General features: G+C 42.3%; 1 protein-coding gene across 4 annotated transcripts in view; it reads right to left on the reverse strand.

Moving 5' to 3' along the window:
- Positions 1–2,835: 2,835 nt before the first annotated feature.
- The window catches only part of NCKAP5L (NCK associated protein 5 like), a 135,834-nt gene continuing 115,473 nt past the window's right edge, over positions 2,836–23,196 (reverse strand). For all 4 annotated transcript variants that reach the window (XM_089679282.1, XM_089679294.1, XM_089679287.1 and 1 more), the window contains 5 exons: positions 18,623–18,788; positions 18,474–18,540; positions 12,769–13,071; positions 11,802–11,917; positions 2,836–4,073 (listed from right to left, as the gene is read on the reverse strand). In XM_089679282.1, the coding sequence (XP_089535408.1) occupies positions 3,843–4,073; positions 11,802–11,917; positions 12,769–13,071; positions 18,474–18,540; positions 18,623–18,788 (883 nt within the window). In that variant the 3' untranslated portion in view covers positions 2,836–3,842. The remainder of the gene's footprint in view (positions 4,074–11,801; positions 11,918–12,768; positions 13,072–18,473; positions 18,541–18,622; positions 18,789–23,196) is intronic.

Genomic DNA, 23,196 nt, shown 5'->3' on the forward strand with positions numbered 1-23,196 from the left:
GAGGTAACTAATCACCCGATGGTCACTCAGAAAGAGCTCCAGCGTTTCTCTGTGGAGAGAGGAGAACCTTATAGAAGAACCACCGTCACTGCAGCACTCCACCAATCAGGCCTGTATGGTAGAGTGGCCAGACGGAAGCCACTCCTCAGTAAAAGGCAAATGGCAGCCGCCTGGAGTATGCCAAAAGTAACTCTCAGACCATGAGAAACAAAACTCTCTGGTCTGATAAAACAAAGATTGAACTCTTTGGACTGAATGCAAAGTGTCACATCTGGAGGAAACCAGGCACCGCTTACCACCTGGCAAGTTTTTCAGCAGCAGGAACTGGGAGACTAGGCAGGATTGAAGGAAAGATGGATGCAGAAATGTACAGAGAAATCCTTGATGAAAACCTGTTTCAGAGCGCTCTGGATCTTAGACTGGGGCGACGGTTCATCTTTGAACAGGACGACAACCCTAAGCACACAGCCCACATATCAAAGGAGTGGCTACAGGCCAACTCTGTGAAATGTCCTGGAGTGTCCCAGTCAGAGCCCAGACTTGAACCCGATTGAACATCTCAGGACAGATCTGAAAATGGCTGTGCACCGACGCTCCCCATCCAACCTGATGGAGCTTGAGAGGTACTGCAAAGATGAATGAGATAAATTGCCAAAAAATAGGTGTGCCAAGCTTCTAGCATCATACTAAGGGGGAATACAACTGGGGAACCAATCGTGGAGAAGGATCTGGGAGTTCTGGTAGATCACAAGCTTAATAATGGCATGCAATGCCAAGCTGCAGTTTCTAAAGCCAGCAAAATCCTCTCTTGTATTAAAAGATGTATAGACTCCAGAGAGAGAGATATCATATTACCCCTGTACAATCATTAGTAATACCTCATCTGGAATATGCAGTTCAGTTTTGGGCACCAATTCACAAAAAGAACATTGGGGAACTAGAGAAAGTACAGAGAAGGGCAACTAAACTGATAAGAGACATGGAGGAGCTCAGCTATGAGGAAGGATTAGAGGAACTGCATTTATTCTCTTGAGAAGAGGAGATTAAGGGGGAATAAAATCAACATGAATAAATACATCAGTGGTTCATATAGTGAACTCGGTGTAGAGTTATTCACCCTGAGGTCATCACAGAGGACAAGGGGGCACTCTTTACGTCTGGAGGAAAAGAAATTTAATCTCCAAAACACCGAAAAAGTTTCTTCACCGTGAGAGCTGGGAAAATGTCGAATAGACTCCCTCAAGAGTTGGTTCTGGCCAGCTCAGTGGATTGCTTTAAAAAAGGCCTGGATTCTGTCTTAGATACACAGAATATAACTGGATATTAACATTTATAGGTAAAGTTGATCCAGGGAATATCAGATTGCCTCTCGGGGGATCAGGAAGGAATTTTTTTCCCTGCAGGAGCAAATTGGATCATGCTTTGCTGGGTTTTTTTCCTTCCTCTGGAAAAACTGTGGGTATAGGATTAGAACTTTTTTTTATTTAAATGGTTGAACTGGATGGACTTTTGTCTTTTTTCAGCCATACTAACTATGTAACTATGTACTCAAAATGACTTCAGTCTGTAATTGGTGCTAAAGGTGCTTCAACAAAGTATTGAGCAAAGGCTGTGAACACTTGTGTACGTGTGTTTTCTTCATTTTTTTTATTTTTAATAAATTGCAAAGATTTCAAAACAAACTTCTTTCATGCTGTCATTATGGGGTATTGTTTTTAGAATGTTGAAGAAAAAAATGAATTTAATCCATTTTGGAATAAGGCTGTAAAATAACAAAAATGTGGCAAAAGTTAAGAGCTGTGAATACTTTCTAGATGCACTGTATAATAACGATTACCTGTTGGTTAAATTAATATCCCCTAAATGTACACCATTTAGGAGATATTCGCTTGGTTGGCAGCCGGTAACATCACTGATGCATGCACTCTGAAGGAGCGGTATACCCATGCCATTCCTTCAGAGCTCTGTGCCATGGCCATGACTCCCTCACACATGTGCGGGAGTGATATTGCGGCTCGACCATTCAAGTGTCCACAGACTGCAAACCCGGAAGGAAGACCGGGTGAAGATGGGAACCTCTGCAGTGGTGACAGCGCGGTGCTGGAAGGCTTTGTTTCAAGGCAAGTCATTCACAATGTGCTAGTATGCAATGCATAATAGCACATTATGCCTTTAACTTGCAGGGGAAATTATTTTTTTTTTCTAAACGGTAGTTTAGTTTAGCAGTAGTTTACTACCGCTTTAGAGTGTATGTTACCTGTTCAAAAGGTACTTACAAAATACCTGTGGATCCTACCAAAATCCTGTAAACTCATAAGTTCATGTGCAAATCTTAAGCAGTGTTTTTCATCTTTACCCAGATTAACTCTGAAATACAGAACTCTACCTCCCTATATTATGGAGACAAAAGGAGGGGGAAGTGATATGTAGTCCAATCTAGGAATGAAAAGCCTAGGGAAAAATGCTGCAACTCCACAGATACAGTGTGTTCAGCAAAGGTTGTCAAGAAAAAAAAAAAAAAAATTAATGCAGCCACCACATGTAAGGACTGAAAACTGCAAAATATGACATTTCTGTTCTAGATACAATGTATTGCTTCATGTTATTATCAGGAGTTACAGGTCCACAATTTATAGGACACCCTCTGTTAAGGGAAATTTTCTCGCATGTACAACAGTTAACATTTTATAATTCTGAGTTTCAAAATATGGATATATTTGTAAATTATATTGAAGGATAATTTTTCATAAACCAGTTACTGACATTTCAAACAAGTACATATGCATTATTAAAAGGTAAGACAGTTGTCAAAAAAGGACACATACAACTGAAACATATATTTCGATTTTTTTTATTTTAGCTTAAAGGAAAGTGAGGCAGAAAAACAGTCACAATAACTTATATAAATAAGACAAAGAATGATATAAAAAAAAAAAAAAAAAGAAAAAGAAAATAAAAAAAAAAAAAAAAAAAGGAAAGGAGAGAAAAACCTGACAAAGAATATTTTTCCTGGTTAGCACCATCTTGAGAGCAACAGCATTGAAATAAAAACAACACAATGCATAAAAAAGGAAAGTAAAAACTAAACATTTACACAAATAAAAATATATATTTATATAAAACAGCACAAGTATAAACCAAAATAAAAAAAGGAAAAAAAAAAATCTAGGGGTCACGGAAGCAAGTGTCACATCCGGTCAAACTTGTCAATACTCCCTAATATGATCACAATAACTCCAGATAGGCAGCTGAAAAAGAACTTCTTCCTTCCCAGACATGCTCCCTGATAAAAATTATTAAGAGGTGGTATTCAGCTTCTGGATCAGTGCATTAACACATAACTGGGGTACTGATTAGCAAGACGGAGATGTGAGGTAATCTAGTAACCCGTGAACTCCCCCTTCACCAGTCTTCCTGCTGTAAAGGACATTGATTAAGCTGGTGGTATAGATGCATAGTAAAGGGGCAACCCATAGATGACACAACAAAAACAAAATAATACAAGAACGATGGCAACCTATGAAATAGGGGAGTAAACCACAGGACCCACCGCAGACTGGGAGAGAATCAGGCAAAGGCTGAGGCAACAGTTCCGTGGGATATCAGGACTTTTACCTGTAAGGTCTGAGGCAACAAGACTCTAGTATGTTGCTAATACTTGGGGTTATTGAGGCTCATGTGGGATGGACAAGGTCTTTCTAGAGGAGCAACATGGTCATGAAAAGGACAAAGACTCCACATAGAATAGCACCCACAGGCAGCCGGTATGGTCAGTCTACATCTGCAGTGTTAATCTAGGTGTCCGGCAGCTTGTACTATTAAGGTGGTGTAGGAATGCGCTATTAGCCTTGGCTCCCGCAAGACGACAGGCTGTCGTAGAGTGAATCACTCAAGGATTCAGAGTTCTCCAGCCCTGTCTGACCCTGCTCGTTGTCTCGAGATTTGGCTTCACTTGTACCCTCGTCGCCAACTTCTGAAGTGCTGGGGGTGCGGCTGCTCACAGTGCCTGGGAAACAAATTGACGGGTGTGCATACCCAGACATGTCACAGTCTCTGTCTCCTTCTGATGGGATCTAAAATAAAAAGAAATAAATTAAAAAAAAAACAATGTTCATGTCAACAATGACTAATGTGAGAAAGAATCATGAACATTACACACTGCAACTTCATTACCTACACTAAAGATGCATGGATTTGACTTCTTACAATATGGATTTATACCAAATATGTGAAAGAAACCTTTCACTTATTATTATTATTATTATTATACAGTATTTATAAAGCGCCAATAGTTCACTCAGCGCTGTACATTACAAAGGGGGACAGAACATGTGACAGAACAATACCAATACAATGCAAAACATGAGGGGATCGAGGGCCCTGCTCTTTCGAGCTTACAATCTAGAAGGGATGGGATAGTGGTACAGGAGGAGATAGCTGTGGGGGATGGAGTGGTAGGAAGAGTGGAGGAGGTCAGCAAGTTAGCAGGGGGTGAGGTAGGCTTCCCTGAAGAGATGGGTTTTCAGGGTGCGCCTAAAGGAGAGGAGAGTAGGTGATAATCTGATGGGTTGGGGCAGGGAGTTCCAGAGGATGGGTGACACCCTGGAGAAGTCCTGGAGGCGGGCATGGGAGGAGGAGACCAGGGAGCTAGAGAGAAGGAGGTCTTGTGAGGAGCGGAGTGTGCGTGCTGGGCGGTACTTGGATATTAGGTCAGTGATGTAGTTCGGGGCAGTATGGTGGACAGCTTTGTACGTCAGTGTTAGGATTTTAAATTTGATCCGTTGCGCAATCGGAAGCCAGTGGAGGGATTGGCAGAGGGGGGTGGCGGAAACGGAGCGTTTGGAAAGGTGAATGAGTCTGGCAGCCGTATTCAGGATCGACTGAAGTGGGGATAGCCAGCGGCGAGGCAGGCCAGTGAGGAGGGAGTTGCAGTAGTCGAGTCGTGATATGATGAGGGAGTGGATGAGCTGTTTAGTGGTTTCTGGGGTTAGGAACGTGCGGATTTTGGCGATGTTGCGGAGGTGGAGTCTGCACGAGTTTGTTAAAGATTGGACTTGGGGCTGGAAGGATAGGTTGGAGTCCAGAATGACACCAAGTACTCTGGCCTGCAGAGCGGGTTTGATATTGGCGTTGTTGGATGTGATGTAGAAGTCAATGGGGGGTGGGGTTCGGGCTGGGGGGAAGACAAGGAGCTCGGTTTTGGAGAGATTCAGTTTAAGGAAGTGGAGCGACATCCATTCTGATATGTCGCTCAGTAGGTGTGTGATTTGGGCAGAGACCGAGGGGGTGAGGTGGGGGGTTGAGAGATAGATTTGTGTGTCGTCGGCATAGAGGTGGTAGTTGAAGCCGTGAGAGTGTATGAGTTGGCCAAGGGAGGAGGTGTAGATGGAGAAGAGAAGGGGCCCAAGGACAGAGCCTTGAGGGACCCCAACAGAGAGGGGGAGTGAGGGGGAGGTGGTAGCATTATAGGTAACGCTGAAAGAGCGTTGTGACAGGTAGGATGAGAGCCAGGAGAGAGCAGAATCTCTGAGGCCGAGGGAGTGTAGTATTTTGAGGAGGAGGGGGTGGTCAACTGTGTCGAAGGCCGCAGAGAGGTCAAGGAGTAGGAGCACTGAATAGTGGCCATTAGCTTTGGCGGTTAGAAGGTCGTTGGAGAGTTTGAGTAAGGTGGTTTCGGTGGAGTGTAGGGGGCGGAAGCCAGACTGTAGGGGATCGAGGAGGTTGTTGTCGTTGAGGTGAGAGCATAGGCGGGTGTAGACGAGGCGCTCGAGGAGTTTAGATGCAAGTGGGAGCAGGGAGATGGGTCTGAGGTTGTTCGGGTCATTGGGGTCCAGGGAGGGCTTTTTAAGTATGGGGGTGATGTGCGCATGCTTCAGTGGGGAGGGGAAAGTGCCGGAGGAGAGGGAGAGATTAAAGATGTGGGTGAGGGAGCGTAGGATGGAGGGGGAGGGAGGTCGTAGGAATTGTGAGGGGATAGGGTCGAGGGGGCAGGTGGTGAGGCGGGCATCAGAGAGGATCTTGGAGACTTCCTCGATGGTAGTAAGGTCAAAGGTGCGGAGTGTTGGGGGAGCTTCAGTATGAGGAATGTAGGGTGGGGTGGGAGAGGAGGTCAGAGCAGTGGTGAGGCCGTGGGAGAGGGGTGAAGAGGGGGTAGCTAAGTGAGGGGGAAGGGGGTTGGAGGGAGTTTGAGCAGCGACGAAGTCCCTGCGGGTAATGTCGAGGGGGAGGGGGGATGATGGGGTAGCTGTGTGAGAGGGGACGGGTTGAGAGGGCGTGTGAGTTGCGGCAATGTCCTTGCGAATTGTGTCAATCTTGTTTTTGAAGTGATTGGCAATCTCAAGGGCGGTGAGTGAGGTGCTGGGTGGAGGTGGGGGTGGAGAGAGTAGAGAGTTGAAGGTGGAGAAGAGTCGGCGAGGATTGGAGGAGAGGGCCTTGATGAGGGTCAGGAAGTAGGCTTGTTTGGCTGCGTGGAGGGAGGAGGTGTAGGTGCGGAAGGCAGATTTGTAGCAGGTGAAAGCTTGTTGGGATTTTGTTTTGCGCCATAGTCGCTCCAGGAACAGGAATGTACAGTAAGGATCGAAAGTTTGGGCACCCCAGCTAAAAATTTGTATTAATGTGCATAAAGAAGCCAAGGAAAGATGGAAAAATCTCCAAAAGGCATCAAATTACAGATTAGATATTCTTATAATATGTCAACAAAAGTTAGATTTTATTTCCATCATTTACACTTTCAAAATAACAGAAAACAAAAAAATGGCATCCGCAAAAGTTTGGGCACCCTGCAGAATTTATAGTATGCACTGCCCCCTTTGCAAAGCTGAGACCTGCCAGTGTCATGGATTGTTCTCAATCATCGTCTGGGAAGACCAGGTGATGTCAATCTCAAAGGTTTTAAATGCCCAGACTCATCTGACCTTGCCCCAACAATCAGCACCATGGGTTCTTCTAAGCATTTGTCTAGAAAACTGAAAATAGTGGACGCTCACAAAGCTGGAGAAGGCTATAAGAAGATAGCAAAGCGTTTTCAGATGTCAATATCCTCTGTTCGGAATGTAATTAAGAAATGGCAGTCATCAGGAACAGTGGAAGTTAAAGCAAGATCTGGAAGACCAAGAAAAATATCAGACAGAACAGCTTGCAGGATTGTGAGAAAAACAATTCAAAACCCACGGTTGACTGCACGATCCCTCCAGAAAGATCTGGCAGACACTGGAGTTGTGGTACACTATTCCACTATAAAGAGATACTTGTACAAATATGGTCTTCATGGAAAAGTCATCAGAAGAAAACCTCTTCTACGTCCTCACCACAAAAATCATCATTTGAACTTTGCAAATGAACATATAGACAAGCCTGATGCATTTTGGAAACAAGTTCTGTGGACCGATGAGGTTAAAATTGAACTTTTTGGCCGGAATGAGCAAAGGTACGTTTGGAGAAGGGGCACAGAATTTAATGAAAAGAACCTCTGTCCAACTGTTAAGCATGGAGTTGGATCAATCATGCTTTGGGGTTGTGTTGCAGCCAGTGGCACAGGGAACATCTCACGAGTAGAAGGAAAAATGGATTCAATAAAATTTCAGCAAATTTTGGATGGTAACTTGATGCCATCTGTGAAAAAGCTGAAGTTAAAGAGAGGATGGCTTCTACAAATGGATAATGATCCTAAACACACCTCTCCACGGGGGATTACATCAAGAGGCGTAAACTGAAGGTTTTGCCATGGCCTTCACAATCTCCTGACCTCAACATAATTGAAAATCTATGGATAGACCTTAAAAGAGCAGTGCGTGACAGACTGCCCATTCTTCCTTACAAAAGTCTTCCAGTTCTTTGAGATTTCTGGGCTAAGATACCTCAAACAAGAATTGAAAGACTCTTGGCTGGCTACAAAAAGCCTTTACAAGCTGTGATACTTGCCAAAGGGGGCAGTACAAGATATTAACTCTGCAGGGTGCCAAAACTTTTGCAGACGCCATTTTTTTGTTTTCTGTTATTTTGAAAGTGTAAATGATGGAAATAAAATCTAACTTTTGTTGACATATTAAAAGAATGTCTAATCTGTAATTTGATGCCTTTTGGAGATTTTTCCATCTTTCCTTGGCTTCTTTATGCACATTAATACAAATTTTTAGCTGGGGTGCCCAAACTTTCAATCCCCACTGTATATACCCCACATCATGGATTAATCTCTCAGCTCAGAACATTTACCAATCAGCTTGGATTTTGTTGCCAGGAATTGGGAGGAACTGGTCTACCTGCCTTAATTATGAAACAGGAGATTTAGTCTTTAAATAGTTAACCACTTGCCTACAGGGCACTTATACCCCCTTCCTGCCCAGGCCAATTTCCAGCTTTCAGCGCTGTTGCACTTTGAATAACAATTACGCGATCATGCAACACTACCCATATGAAATTTTTATCATTTTTTTTGTGACAGATAGAGCTTATTTTGGTGGTATTTAATCACCTCTGGGTTTTTTATTTTTTCTTAAACAAACCAAAAACCACTGAAAATTTTGAAAAAAAAAAAAAAAGTTCTTAGTTTTTGTTATAAAATTTTGTAAATAAGTGATTTTTCTCCTTCACTGATGTGCGTTAATGAGGCTGCACTGATAGGCACTGATAGGTTGCACTGATGAGGAGGCACTGGTAGGTGGCACTGATGGACATTGACAGGCATCACTGATGGGCACTGAAAGGCAGCACTCATATGGCACTGATAGATGGCACTGATAGGCAGCACTGACTGGCACTGATTGGAAGCACTGACTGGCATTGATGGGTGACACTGAAAGGCAGCTCAGATGGGCACTGATATGTGGCACTGATGGGCACTGGCAGGTGGCATGGATGAGCACTGAGAGCTGGCACTGATGGACACGGACAAGTGGAAGTGCTGGGGATACACAGATCATCAGGGCACACTGATCATCAGTGCCCTGATGATCAGTGTACATGTCCCCTCCAAGGAATGCCAATTACCGGCTCTCCTCTCAAGCTGTCAGCGTGACTGGCATTTCCCTGTTTACATGTGATCAGCTGTGATTAAACACAGCTGGTCACATGACCGAGCCGACAGCTTCGGCTCTTTCCGTGGATCGGTTATCCGCTGTGTCTGAGGGACACAGCGCACCACCGATCGCCGCGCGCTCCCGGTGCCGCGCATGCGCGGTTATAATGGAAGAACGTCATATGACATCCTCCCACAATGAGAGAACCGCCTTGCGTTCGTCATTTTACTATATGGCAGGCGGGAGGCGGTTAAAGGCAAACTTGATGATTATCCCCTTGCACTGGGACTGTGTGGGGACGCTCTGCATGTATGCAGATTTATGTTCCTAATCCTTCACGCTGCTAGACCAGTCCCCACCGTGTCTTTTCCCCCATGCGCCAGACGCTAAGGTCCTGATGTTACCAAGGCCAATGCAGTGTCCGTAACCCTACACTGGATGTGATGACACAAAGGGACAGTCCAAACGCTGTAGCATGGGAGAATGCCATTTGTCAGGGGAGCAGAAGACAGGTAAGCAAAATCTCTTCACTTCCCTAGACTAAATGAGCAATTAACCCTTGTAGTGTGGGCGCAGCCCAACTGCAAAAGAAGATTTCCTAGTTTCTGGGGTTGGAGTTTAATAGCATTAGGGTACCTATAAAATAGCAGCCTTGTGATAGCTCTCTATTTTGGCAAAAAGTAGTCATATCTACAAGAGGTCTGACTATCCATTGTGTTTAAGGCTCAATTTACACAGAACAGACAGCTGTCTTTTTTTTTTCAATGAACTTTATTTTAAGTGTACAAAAGTACACTTCATTCAGGTCTCTGTACAGCAGAGCGATGCAAGGCGCTGCTGTACAGTACCATGCAATCCTGTACAGTGTGTGGTTATAAAATGCAGCATGCCTGCACACAGGCTGCATTGCAGTGTGATAAGGACACACATAGAAAAATAAAAAAGGTGTGAGGTATAGGCATTTATCACATGGAAAAAAAAAAAAAACAAATTACAGAGGATAACAGAAACTGTATATAGACATGTTGTGTATGGTAGTTATATGATCACAGCCTTCATTCTGACCAATCAGTAGCTGAATATGGGGAGGTTAAATTGATAAGAGCACATTATTTAAAAAAAAAAATTTTTTGACAAATTGTATATACCATCTCAATGACACGGTCAATGTACGCAACTGCAATGACCATTTAAATTGTTAGACGGTATATGTCTTCTGTGAAAAGGGTTTAAGCATTAATAAAAATGATCTCATTTTTTAATTAAAGTAATTTTCCCTAAACACAGCAGACGTGGCTCTGCGTTCTCCTCTCTGGTGACAGAACACTCCCTTATTTCCTCAAGGCAGAGGGAGATGTGATTATCTCTGTCTCTGCTTTGACACAATAATCTTGCTCATTTGGATGCACCAAGTGCTGCTGCACACTTGTATCATTTATTCATGGTTATCTATTGAAGCTAACAGACAGATCAATTCAGGTATACCGAAAACTGCTCATTAAAGCCAATGTGCAATAGTTTCAGACAATGCACAATATATACAGCATATATGCACAGCAAAAACGCAAATCTATTCTTATAAAAATACATACAAGCCCTTGCTCCTCAGCACACAGATTAGACAACTGTGGACCTTGAAGACCATGAAGCCCACAGAGGGAACTTGTACTGCATAGGGCTGCCATTGCTGACCTCTACTTTTAAAAATGCTAGTTGCCTAGCTGTAATGCAAATTCAATAGTTGACCTGGAACAAATATAAAGATCAGGAGGTCCGAGTTACCTTTTTTAATTTGTACATTAGTTCCTGGTCTGTGAATCAATGTTGAAGACAGGGACAGCAAGGGAACTAGGAGGTCAGCAATGGTAGTCCCTGTATTAGTCTTGATAAAATGTCAAATCAATAAAGACTCCAAACAATATCCAAGCAGATAACATACAGTGGGAAAAGTGTGTGTGGCACATACAAACAACAAAGATTACCAGAGAAAGTGTAAAGCTGACCTACATGAGTATTTTCAGGTTTTTGTTAAAAGTAACAGATAATTAGCTAAAATAAGGATTATGGTATCTGAAACCAAAGTTATTGCAGCATGTGAATAGAATGGTACATATAGATGATCCTCATTTGGTCAAGGTATGATCAGCTCAGAAAACTACCTTATCTATTCTTTGAAGTGACATTGCAAACACAACCTTGCTGACCAATTTCAGAGGAAAAACTGATCACCTGTGAGGGGTGTAACTACCTTTGTTTATTTAAGATTTTCTCAACCACGGTTCTGTGGAACCCTAGGGTTCCTCCAGAGGTTTCTAGGGGTTACATGAGTAATGAGAAATTTCTGTCTGTCAGCTAAGTTTCCTCTGACACCATTGATCTGTTTAGCCATCTCTAATGGGGCAATTCTTCCCAATGTCCAAAAGCTTTCCACTGACCATAACACTAATGTATTATGAATTGTAGATGTACTAATTTTCAGTAGGGGTTCCCTGAGACTGGAAAGTTATTTCAAGAGTTCCTCTGCATTGAAAATGTTCAGAAAGGCTAGTATAATTATTGTTCTAGAGAGAATGAACATCTGATCTCTCTTATGTCTATGGCCAATTTAGGACAACCACTGGGGAATGGAACATTCATACTCAATACACGGATTTTCATGAAAACCCCCCCCCCCCAAAAAAAAAACCCCACAAACTTTAGTTCAAAACACCTCAGAAAAGTATGCTGGACAAATACAAATTTTATGGCAGTCTTCCATTGGTGCTCCTTCAAGGAACATCCCCTTACCTCTTCCAGATCATGCACTCTGGACCGGAAGCTCTCTGCTGAACCAGCATTGATCTTGGCATTGGGAAAGGTCCAGTTCTTGTTCTGCTGTGGCAAATTGTGATCTCTACTGGAATCTGCAATTGAAGGAACCCTATGTTAAATTTATAGTAGCAGATAATAAATTATTTATCAAGTCTACCATTTACACTAACCATGTGCTATTACCAGCAATGATTATATGTAAACACAAAGTAACAAATTAAAATTCAGTTTCATTGAACTAGATTAGTGAAAGATTAAAGTAGTATTAAACCTGAAACCATATATTGTATTGCAGCTTACCAATCCTAAAATGTGATGACTGCATTATTTTCTTTTTTAGCGTTTCTTTCATTAATTTTCACCTGGAGATCCTGCCAAGTATGCCTATTGTTTTTCAGAACACGTTTCTGCACATGTAGTAATCAGAGGGTTGAGACAGACTATTTAACACTAACAAGGGTGCTTATAATGTTCAGATTTTTATTTATGTAAAGCATTTATCCTAAAAAAAAAAAAAACAAAAAAAAAAAAACAACACAGTTTGCTGTAACTGCTTATGAAGAATTAGCTGGAGTTTGACTTCCATTTGCTAGTGTATATAAATCTGCATGTTCCCCACCAGACTGACAATGCTGCTGTCCAAAGGTGCCCCTTGTGATCCTTTTTCCAGAAAGGAGCACTCTAATACAAGAGGTGTGTTGCTGGCCAGATCACCAGGGGAAAACCAAGGCAAAAAAGCCTAGGAAAAGATCATTGATGCAGGAACCACATCTAATGATTGGTAAGCTGCAATATATTTTTGGTTTTGGGTTTAATACTGATTTATAGCATTTTACACATTTCTCCTTGCTTACTAATTGGATTCATGTACAGTATATGTATGAATGGTTACACTACTACTGCTTCTAGGAACCAAACTATTGAGAGATTTCGAGAGATATACCTTCTCTATACATCCTGTGTCCGACAGTAGGCTCTGGCTCTGTCAACAGCGCATGGAATGCTGGAATACTCTGATGCTGTCCTGGGGGGTACATTTCCTCGACACCTCTCATGTCCCTGTCCAAAGTCCTTGCTCTTCTGGGGGCCTTTGGGAAAGCAGAAAACCTTCCCACTGGAAGGACAGAAGGAGACTCCAGCCTAGACTTTAACTTTGGGGCGCTTTTGATTGGTGTCCCTCCACAGTAATCAGGTGGAGGAAATGTCCCAATTCCGCTGTCCAGGGTCCGAGTGAGCGAGTCACAAGCTGTGGGGGAAAAAGAAAAAAAGAATTCTATAAAAAGGTGGGCAAACTTAAATTTGAGGTTTCATTTCAGGGTCAGTACTTCCAAAGAATGGAAGTTTTTGGAATTCCAAAATTAAAGCAAAATTTCTGGCTTCAAATAAACAGTGGTTTGCTTTGTTTGTGGATGAAATATTACTGGCCTTAAAACTGAAGGTTAGGGGAATAAAATAAACAAAAAAAAAAAAAAAACAGAAAACAAAAAAAACAGCACCAGCAACAAACTGTTACAATGAATGAAAAGTGTCCCATGTGCTGGGGGCTACTGCATTTAAATCTACAGTCCACTGCCTCAGAAACTTCCACAGCTGTGATCTTCCTTTGCCGCGGGTGTTAATACAAACTGCTGCAGCTGTGACAGGTACCTATCAAAAGTGCTCACTATGTCAGACCTCTCCAACCCTCTCCCTTTGTAGAAGCCATACTCCATATATCTATTCCAACAGTGAAAGGCTCTTTATGAATAGAAGAGACCGTCCTTTCAATAATCTGCCATTCATACAGTGCTTTCATTGTGGAAACCGATAGTATTCTTTCTATGAATGGAGCAAAGGGGCAGAAAGAGTGGACATAGACAACACCATTGATAAGCGCCTGTCACAGCTACCGGTGCTCATATTAACCCCTGCAGCACCGCAGGATTACAACCACGGGAGTATCTGGGGGCAGAGGACTAAGTATTTCAACCCAACACAGCAGCCACCATTACAATGGACACTTTTCATTCAATGTAAGTGCCATCTCTGGTGCTGTCATTTTGTTTTGTTTTTTAAGCTGTGTAAGCTTTACGGACCTAACAGGAAGAGAAGATATCTGCAAAAATCACAAGAGCCAAACATATCAACTTTAATGGAAAACTTATTTGCCCTCTCATTAAATATATGTATCTTTGCCTTTGCATATATACAGTATCTCCCAGAAGTGAGTACACCCCTCAAATTTTTGTAAATATTTGATTATATCTTTTAATGTGACAATACTGAAGAAATTACACTTTGCTACAATGTAAAGTAGTGAGTGTACATCTTGTATAACAGTGTAAATTTTCTGTCCCCTCAAAATACCTCAACACAGCCATTAATGTCTAAACCACTGGCAACAAAAGTGAGCACACCCCTAAGGGAAAATGTACAAATTGGGCCCAGTTAGCCATTTTCCCTCCCTGGTGTCATGTGACTCGTTAGTGTTGCACCGTCTCAGGTGTGAATGGGGAGCAGGTGTGTTAAATTTGGTATGATCACTCTCACTTTCTCACACTGATCACTGGGAGTTCAACATGGCACCTCATGGCAAAAAACTCTGAGGATCTGAAAAAAAAGAATAGCTGCTCTACATTAAGATGGCCTAGGCTATAAGAAGGTTGCCAAGGCCCTGAAACTGAGCTGCAGCACAGTGGCCAAGACCATACAGCGGTTTAACAGGACAGGTTCCACTCAGAACTGGCTTCGCCATGGTCGACCAAAGGAGTTGAGTGCACGTGCTCAGCGTCATATCTAGAGGTTGTCTTTCGACAATAGACGTATGAGTCCTGCCAGCATTGCTGCAGAGGTTGAAGGGGTGCGGGGTCAGCCTGTCAGTGCTCAGACCATACGTCGCACACTGCATCACATTGGTCTGCATGGCTGTTGTCCCAGAGGGAAGCCTCTTCTAAAGATGATGCACAAGAAAGCCCGCAAACAGTTTTCTGAAGACAAGCAGACTAAGGACATGGATTACTGGAACCATGTCCTGTGGTCTGATGAGACCAAGATAAAAACTTATTTGGTTCAGATAGTGTCAAGCGTGTGTGGCAGCAACCAGGTGAGGAGTACAAAGACAAGTGTGTCTTGCCTACAGTCAAGCATGGTGGTGGGAGTGTCATGGTCTGGTGCTGCACGAGTGCTGCCGGCACTGAGGAGCTACAGTTCATTGAGGGAACCATGAATGCCAACATGCACTGACATACTAAAGCAGAGCATGACCCCCTTCCTTCGGAGACTGGGCCGCAGGGCAGTATTCCAATATGATAACGATCCCAAACACACCTCCAAGACGACCACTGCCTTGGTAAAGAAGCTAAGGGTAAAGGTGACGGACTGGCCAAGCATGTCTCCAGACCTAAACCCTATTGAACATCTGTGGGGCATCCTCAAAGGAAGGTGGGGAGCGCAAGGTCTCTAACATCCACCAGCTCCGTGATGTCGTCATGGAGGAGTGGAAGAGGACTCCAGTGGCAACCTGTGAAGCTCTGGTGAACTCAATGCCCAAGAGGGCTAAGGCAGTGCTGGAAAATAATGGTGGCCACACAAAATATTGACACTTTAGGCCCAATTTGGACCTTTTTACTTAAGGGGGTGTACTCACTTTTGTTGCCAGTGGTTTAGACATTAATGGGTGTGTGTAGTTATTTTGAGGGGACAGCAAATTTACACAAGCTGTACACTCACTACTTTACAATGTAGCAAAGTGTCATTTCTACAGTGTTGTCAAATGAAAAGATATAATAAAATATTTACAAAAATGTGAGGGGTGTGCTCCCTTCTGTGAGATACTGTACATGCTTTGAGTAGCCATATAACATTCTGCAAATACAAAAAAAAGAAATAAAGGAAAGGGGGGGGGGGGGAACCTTCAGCTGAGCATACAATTTTTCCAATCTGACAGCTGCTCAAAGCCACCATTTGCCAGAATATGTCAGGGTAATCATTCTACAACAACTAGGATCTATAGTGGAGGACAATGGGGTACTGCATTAAATATACACAGTGCCTTGAAAAAGTATTCATACCCCTTGGAATTTTCCACATCTTGTCATGCTACAACCAAAACGTAAATTTTTTTGGGGGGATTTTATGTGATAGACCAAAACAAAGTGGCACATAATTGTGAAGTGGAAGGAAAATAAATGGTTTTCAAAATTTTTTACAAATAAATATCTGAAAAGTGTGGCGTGTATTTGTATTCAGCCCCCCTTAGTCAATACTTTGTAGAACCACCTTTCACTATAATTACAGCTGCAAGTCTTTTTGGGTATGTCTCTACCAGCTTTGCACATCTAGAGAGTGACATTTTTGCTCATTCTTCTTTGCAAAATAGCTCAAGCTCTGTCAGATTGGATGGAGAGCATCTGTGAACAGTAATTTTCAAGTCTTGCCACAGATTCGCAATTGGATTTAGGACTGGACTTTGACTGGGCCATTCTAACACATGAATATGTTTTGATCTTCTAAACCATTCCATTGTAGCTCTGGCTGTATGTTTAGGGTTGTTGTTCTGCTGGAAGGTGAACCTCCGTCCCATTCTCAAGTCTTTTGCAGACTTTAACAGGTTTTCTTTTAAGATTGCCCTGTATTTGGCTCCATCCATCTTCCCATCAACTCTGACCAGCTTCCCTGTCCCTGCTGAAGAAAAGCATCCCCACAACAGGATGCTGCCACCACCATGTTTCACGGTGGGGATGATGTGTTCAGGGTGATGTGTAGTGTTAATTTTCCACACATAGCATTTGTGGACCAGAGCACCTTCTTCCACATCTTTGCTGTGTCCCCCACATGGCTTTTCCCAAACAAGACTTCTTATGTATTTCTTTCAACAATGGCTTTCTTCTTGCCACCCTTCCATAAAGGCCAGATTTGTGGAGTGCACAATAGTTGTCCTGTGGACAGATTTTCCCACCTGAGCTGTGGATCTCTGCAGCTCCTCCAGAGTTACCATGGACCTCTTGGCTGCTTCTCTGATTAATGCTCTCCTGGCCTGTCAGTTTAGATGGACAGCCATATCTTGGTAGGTTAGCAGTTGTGCCATACATTCCATTTTTGGATGATGGATTGAACAGTGCTCCGTGAGATGTTATAAGCTTGGGATATTTTTTTTTGTTATAACCTAACCCTGCTTTAAACTTATCCACATTTGTATCCCTGACCTGTCTGGTGTGTTCTGTGGCCTTCATGATGTTGTTTGTTCACTAATGTTCTTTAACAAACCTCTGAGGGCTTCACAGAACAGCTGTATTTATACTGAGATTAAATTACACACAAATGGACTCTATTTACTAAATTAGACAATTTCTGAAGGCAATTGGTTCCATTAGATTTTAGTTAGGGGTATAAGATTAAAAGGGGCTGAAAACAAATGCATACCACACTTTTCAGATGTTTATTTGTAAAAAATGTTGAAAACCATTTATTATTTTCCTTCCACTTCATTATTATGTGCCACTGTGTGTTGCTCTATCACTTAAAATCCCAATAAAATACATTTACATTTTTGGTTGTAACATGACAAAATGTTGCTCTGCCCCTCTACAAGCTGACATATATTAGTCAAGGTTACTCTTGGAAATATGATAAAGTATGGCAGCCGTTGGTGTCCCAACGAGATGGGACTGATTAAACCCTCCTCTAACTGTAAGTTGGGTGATGTGTGTACTCCTTGGCTTTCACAGATATTTACTAGGTATTCCCCAACCTCTTACAGTGTTCTCCTGTCTACCCCCTTCTTCTCTCCCAAAAAATTCCCTTTCCCTGATGAGTTAAAGCGTTGTTTATCCGATTGCCTCTCCGGGGGATCAGGAAGGAATTTTTTTTCCCCAGCAGGAGCAAATTGGATCATGCATTGCTGGGTTTTTTTGCCTTCCTCTGGATCAACTGTGGGTATAGGATTATAACTTTTTTTTTTTCTATGGTTGAACTGGATGGACTTTTGTCTTTTTTTTCAGCCAGATTATGTTTATGGACTGCTGTGAAAAAAAAGTAATAATTTATTGTGCACAACTATTAAGTAGAGCTGCAAAGTGCTCCAACAAATATGGATTTCCCCAAGTACATAAATGTTAACAAAATGTTACACGCTTAATGCTTCTGTTAATCCAGCAATCACATTTAGAGTTCAGTCTGAATGGAGGCTGTGAAACGGGAATCTACTTTGTAGTAACTCTTTATCAGGCCCATACATGAGAGGCAGCAGGTGGTCTTGGGAATAGCTTTCATGCATCAAAACTGGGGGTTCTCATTAGGTTACCGACAATACAGAGTGGGGAGACTAAATGCACTACAGCTGTGTCTGGATGGAAGCTGGAGTAGCAAGGTTTTATTTCCAGTTTTGATTGGAGTGCTTTTTTTTTAGTTAGCTTATGAACTTTGCTCTTTTGTTAAGGAAACCTATGACATACTGCAACTGTTCCATTTACTATGCATTCTTTTAATTGAATCTTTTGGGGTATGTTAAAACTGTTTAAGAATAGAAGCTATAGATTATGTAACACTAATCTATACTAAAGAATATTCGTACATGCACTCTAGATTTCCACAAATAGCTTATAGTCAGTCACAATGTCCAGTATTTACAGGACAGTATGGCATATAGGACCACAGGATGTTTTCAGGTACCTGCAAAATGCTGTGAATTGATTGATTCAGAAATCCTCTCATCAGGAGGAAGAGCCACTTCTCTGTTCTGTTTGGAGAAGGAAGAATATTTTAGAACTGATGCTGTGATCTGGCCAAAAGTCTCTGGCTCTTATATACCATGTGTCTACCTGATCAATGTTCTTTTGTTCACATCGCTGGACATGTGTGACCATCCCATTCCTTGGAGGCCGAAAGGGGCGAGCTTCCTTGTTCTCGGGTGATAATCTAGGAAAGTCACGTAGAGGTGTCTTCCCTTCTACACGGCCTTCCAGAGTTGGCTCTTTCCCATCCACCCTGAAATTAGAGAAAATAGATGCACATCAATTTCCATAAGCCTATGCCTTCAAGCTACCAAGAGCAAACCACTTGTTTAAGTCCCAATACAGGTTAGAATCCTGTCACTGATGGCCACCATGGCATTGTATCAAAGAACCTAAGATGTGCATTGTTAACCAAAGTGGAACACAGCCAAATCATTTAGATTAGAAAATATTAGTGAAACAGATTTCAGACATTCTGTATACATCTGCTCTTTTAGATATGCATGGGCCTAGGTAGGGAATCTCGAGCCTTGCATGAATGAGTTGGGTCGTTTGCCACTATTAACCAATTCTTTAGAGTTAACAGTTGTCTTGATGCAAAACACTGAATAGGCATTTTCGCCAACCAGGACATGCTTTGGATTTCAGGAGTCCAGGACAGTATGGAAACCTTATAAGGCAGTTAGGGGACAGTATAAAAAAAAAAAATATATGACTGACATCTAAATATACAGATACATTTTTTATCAAATTACACAAATCACAGCAAGCATGTTATGGTCTTCAAACCATTTCTTCTATGAGAGTGGTTGTTCAGACCAAGAAACTTAAGATATTGACTAACAGCCTTAAAGTGATATTAAACTCTTTTTTTTAGCACTTTCAGCAGCTGCTTTAATACAGAAAGCTCACTGATAGCCTGAAAGTGACATACAGATTTCAAGCTTGTGGCAGTTGAATTACTGGCTTCACAGATCTTTCAAGAAAAATGTATGTATTACCCACTGATTAAGCACAAACCAGGCTGCACACTAAAGATATAGAAACATCCAGTGAGTATATTGAGTTTATTGAGAAAGCAATATTATTATTATACAGGATATAAGGACAAGCAGCACATCCAGGCCATCACCCACTTGAGTTCACACCTCTACAGGGCTTAAATAGGGATGCACGACAGTCCCTATGAATAATCCCTGTAGGGGTGAACCATGTTCGATGCATGGCCGCAAGAGGGAGTTTGCCTTTATGTGCCGTTTGCTCAATAATCTCACTGGATGTTTCTATGTTGCTGGTGTGCAGCCTGGTTCTTTCTTCATCAGTGTGCAGTAAAGGAGGCGGAGGCAGGCTCCTGAGCTTTAGGTACCCAGCTATACAACATAACAGAGAAGCACATCACAACACTTTTAAACAGTGGTGCAACTTGGCTGGTCATTTCTGGATTACCCTCCTACTAGAGAACAGCAAGAGTAACAGACGATCAGCGAGCAAGTGGAGATCAGGAAAGACGGCAAGAAGACCTCAGCACTCAAGTGATAAATGAAAAGTTTTCTATTCTCTGAAGCTAAACCATTCACTGGGCAACCTAGGCTGGAGCCTAGAGCTCAACAAGTGTCCAGGGAGTCCTTTTGACCTTCACAACTTCCCCCAGCCTTTCACAGTCTTGCCAACAACCTAAAATAAATGGAATTCACCTGGTTGCATTGCATGAGGTTTGTGGCACTTGGCACTTCGCATACATCAAGCTGGTATTCCTCCCTTTCTGCAGTTTTTCAGCAGTGCAGCACAGATGATCAAACAGTGTTGATGATCAAAGCTCCTGCCAAATAGATGTAATACTTAGGCTACCTCTGCCTCCTCTGGACTTCCTGCTGAGCTTGAATACCAATCAATGATGACAGGCGACCATGTCTGGGTCAATGGGCAGAGGTTTGAATGCGAGTCTGCACATTTACTGACCAGCGGCTGCCTCTGTGTCCCTGATATGAAAGGCACACATAGCTACCCTACTCTTTTACTGATTCACAAAACTTGGAAGGCAGTGCACATTCCGGATACTCTCAGTATATCCCCATATGGTACAATTCTAACTATCTGGAACTAGGTTTTTGACCATTGTAAGAAACCAAATTATAAAAAAAAAGGATGCGCTGATGTATTTTCAATCCATTGTCAATTGATACTAGCTCTCTCACAAGTCATTTTTACAATACCTACAATTTTGCCACACCTTACATAAACAGTCATGCTCATCCCCTATGGTTTACAACCCTTCTGTAGTTCTTAAAATAGTAGCCCCCTCGGGTAATTCCAAAAAGAGGACTTACGTTCTTAGTGGCAGCGAGTTCAAAGATACACCTGCGATTTGGAGAGGGCTGGAGGCATGATCTTGGTTACATAGATGAGGACCACAGCACTTGAGATACCTGCCGTATCCATTTCTCCTTCCCATAAACTAACACAGTTGTTTGTTGTTTCTCTACACAGGGTATTTTATACCCCTCAAAAAATGTACTCCTGGGGCAGGATCGACTCACCTTGTTGCCTCAGGTGCTCTAGTTAATTCATATGCTCTGGCGGTGAGCTAAATTATTCAGATATTTGTCAACTGTGTTTCAAACTATTCAGGACTTAGGGTAAAAAACAGCAGTTGAAGCCATTTGACTCTAACATTACCCTTCTGAGCATTCTCCCTTAGGCTGCAGTGCCACCATTAGCTAAATTACTACTGGTGCAGTTATTGTTCTTTGCACATATACACATTCTCAGCACTGACTATCTCTTGGTCCTCCCACCTTTCTACACTTCGTTGACCTGTTCTTCCACATCTTCTATATGCTTTAACAGAAACATCCATGGCTTGGGGTCCTGGTGGCCACCCTCCTTCCCACCGACTATGAACCCAGGACTAAGGAGACCTTCCCCTATAATCCCCAAGAGGATTATAACACTTACCTGGGTACCTGGCTGGCTGTGAATTATACCACCTACCTTTTCATGCAATTAGGGCAGAAAGGACTGTTTCTGGGAACTCTTGGCATACTGTGCATAGTACAACTATGTGAAGGGGATGAATTCCAGCATATGTGGGGTTAAGGAACTTTATTTTCTGTTACAGGTTTCCTGGCATCAACTATTGTTTGCTGTAATTAGGTTTATGTGATAAAAGCACATAAAATACATTTAAAGCCCATCTCCCAAAAAAAAAACAAACAAAAAAACAAAAAAACAAATCGCTCGTAGTGGGGCTAACCCTGCATTGCAAGCTTTCCTCATAAATTTAGGCCAAAATGCATTATGCTACATGTCTTTGCTAAAAAAAAAAGATCTCAATACGTGTAAATTAATTGGTTTACATCAAAGTTATAGCGTTTATAAATGGTGGTATATATAATGGGATTTTTAAAAAATTTTTATTTTTACTAGTAATGGCAGCGATCAGCGACTTATAGCGGGACTGCGGCAGGCATTCTGACACTGAGGTGGAATGGACTTGGTGTCACCGACAACCCCAGTGACACCAATACAGTGATCAGTGCTAATAAAAAGCACTAACAATATACAAAAAGTGCAGCGCTGGTGTCTAAGTCATATGATAAAACATGTAAAACACAAAAATATTCCTGTGTAAAACTCATGATTATGTGATAGTAGAGAATATAAAATATAGAAAATGTAAAAAAGTCAAAAAGTGAAGAGTCAAATGGTGTTGCTTAATAATAACCAATGGAATGAAGTGACATCTGAAGAGTACATCTGTGACAATCCTCCACCACTATGCGCTCATCAGAAGCCAGAATCAACTGAGCTCTATACAGAAATCCCTCCAGAAGATGTGACCTCTCCACAGCAGGGATGGATATGTATCAGATATCTGTTGCAGCTGGGCTCTGTATGGAAATCCCTCTAAAGAGTGTCATCAGCACATAGGCTCCTCCCTACATACTGACGTCACACCGCCGATTCCATGCGATGGTCCGGCAGCCATATTTGTAAGTGTGGCCGATTCTGTTTTTAAGTGCACCACATGGATGTAGCTGCTTTTTAGAAAATAAAAATACTACACTTTGTCGTTTTCTATCATTTATATTCTCTATCACATAAGTAACACATGAGTTTTACACAGGAATATTTTTGTGCTTTACATGTTTTCACCATAAGATTAAGACACCAGCGCTGCACATTTTTGTATATGTTTATTGTTTTTGTGGATGAAGTGGGTTCACCATTTTGCTAGCTGCTTGTTGATTAGTTTTCCTTTTTTTCTTTGCGCTCGCTACACTTTAATAAAAAGCACCGACACTGTACTAATGGCACTGTGTAGGAAGGGGTTAACATGTGGGGTGATCAAAGGGTTAACTGTGTACCATTTTACCTGCACAGCCATGTAAAGCAGTATTTAGGAGCAGACAGGGGAGAGAACTGTACTGTTTACAAACAGTCCCCCCCTTAAAGGTACTCGGCAATCACTGGCAAGTAATCACTGACCCGGACCCGATGCTTGATCACCAAGGCCGCGAATGGCGGCGTGGGTAGGGCATGCGCGCCCCCTACCTGGAACTGCAAAATTATGTGTATATATACACGTGGTTTTCACACTCGTACTTCTGCTATAGGGCGGATGGGAAAGCAGTGTGTATTTTTTTCCCAAAAAAATGATT

The sequence above is a fragment of the Staurois parvus genome, unplaced genomic scaffold, assembly GCF_062004578.1.
Source record: "Staurois parvus isolate SC_StPar_1 unplaced genomic scaffold, SC_StPar_1.0 ptg000017l, whole genome shotgun sequence".
NCBI lineage: Eukaryota > Metazoa > Chordata > Amphibia > Anura > Ranidae > Staurois > Staurois parvus.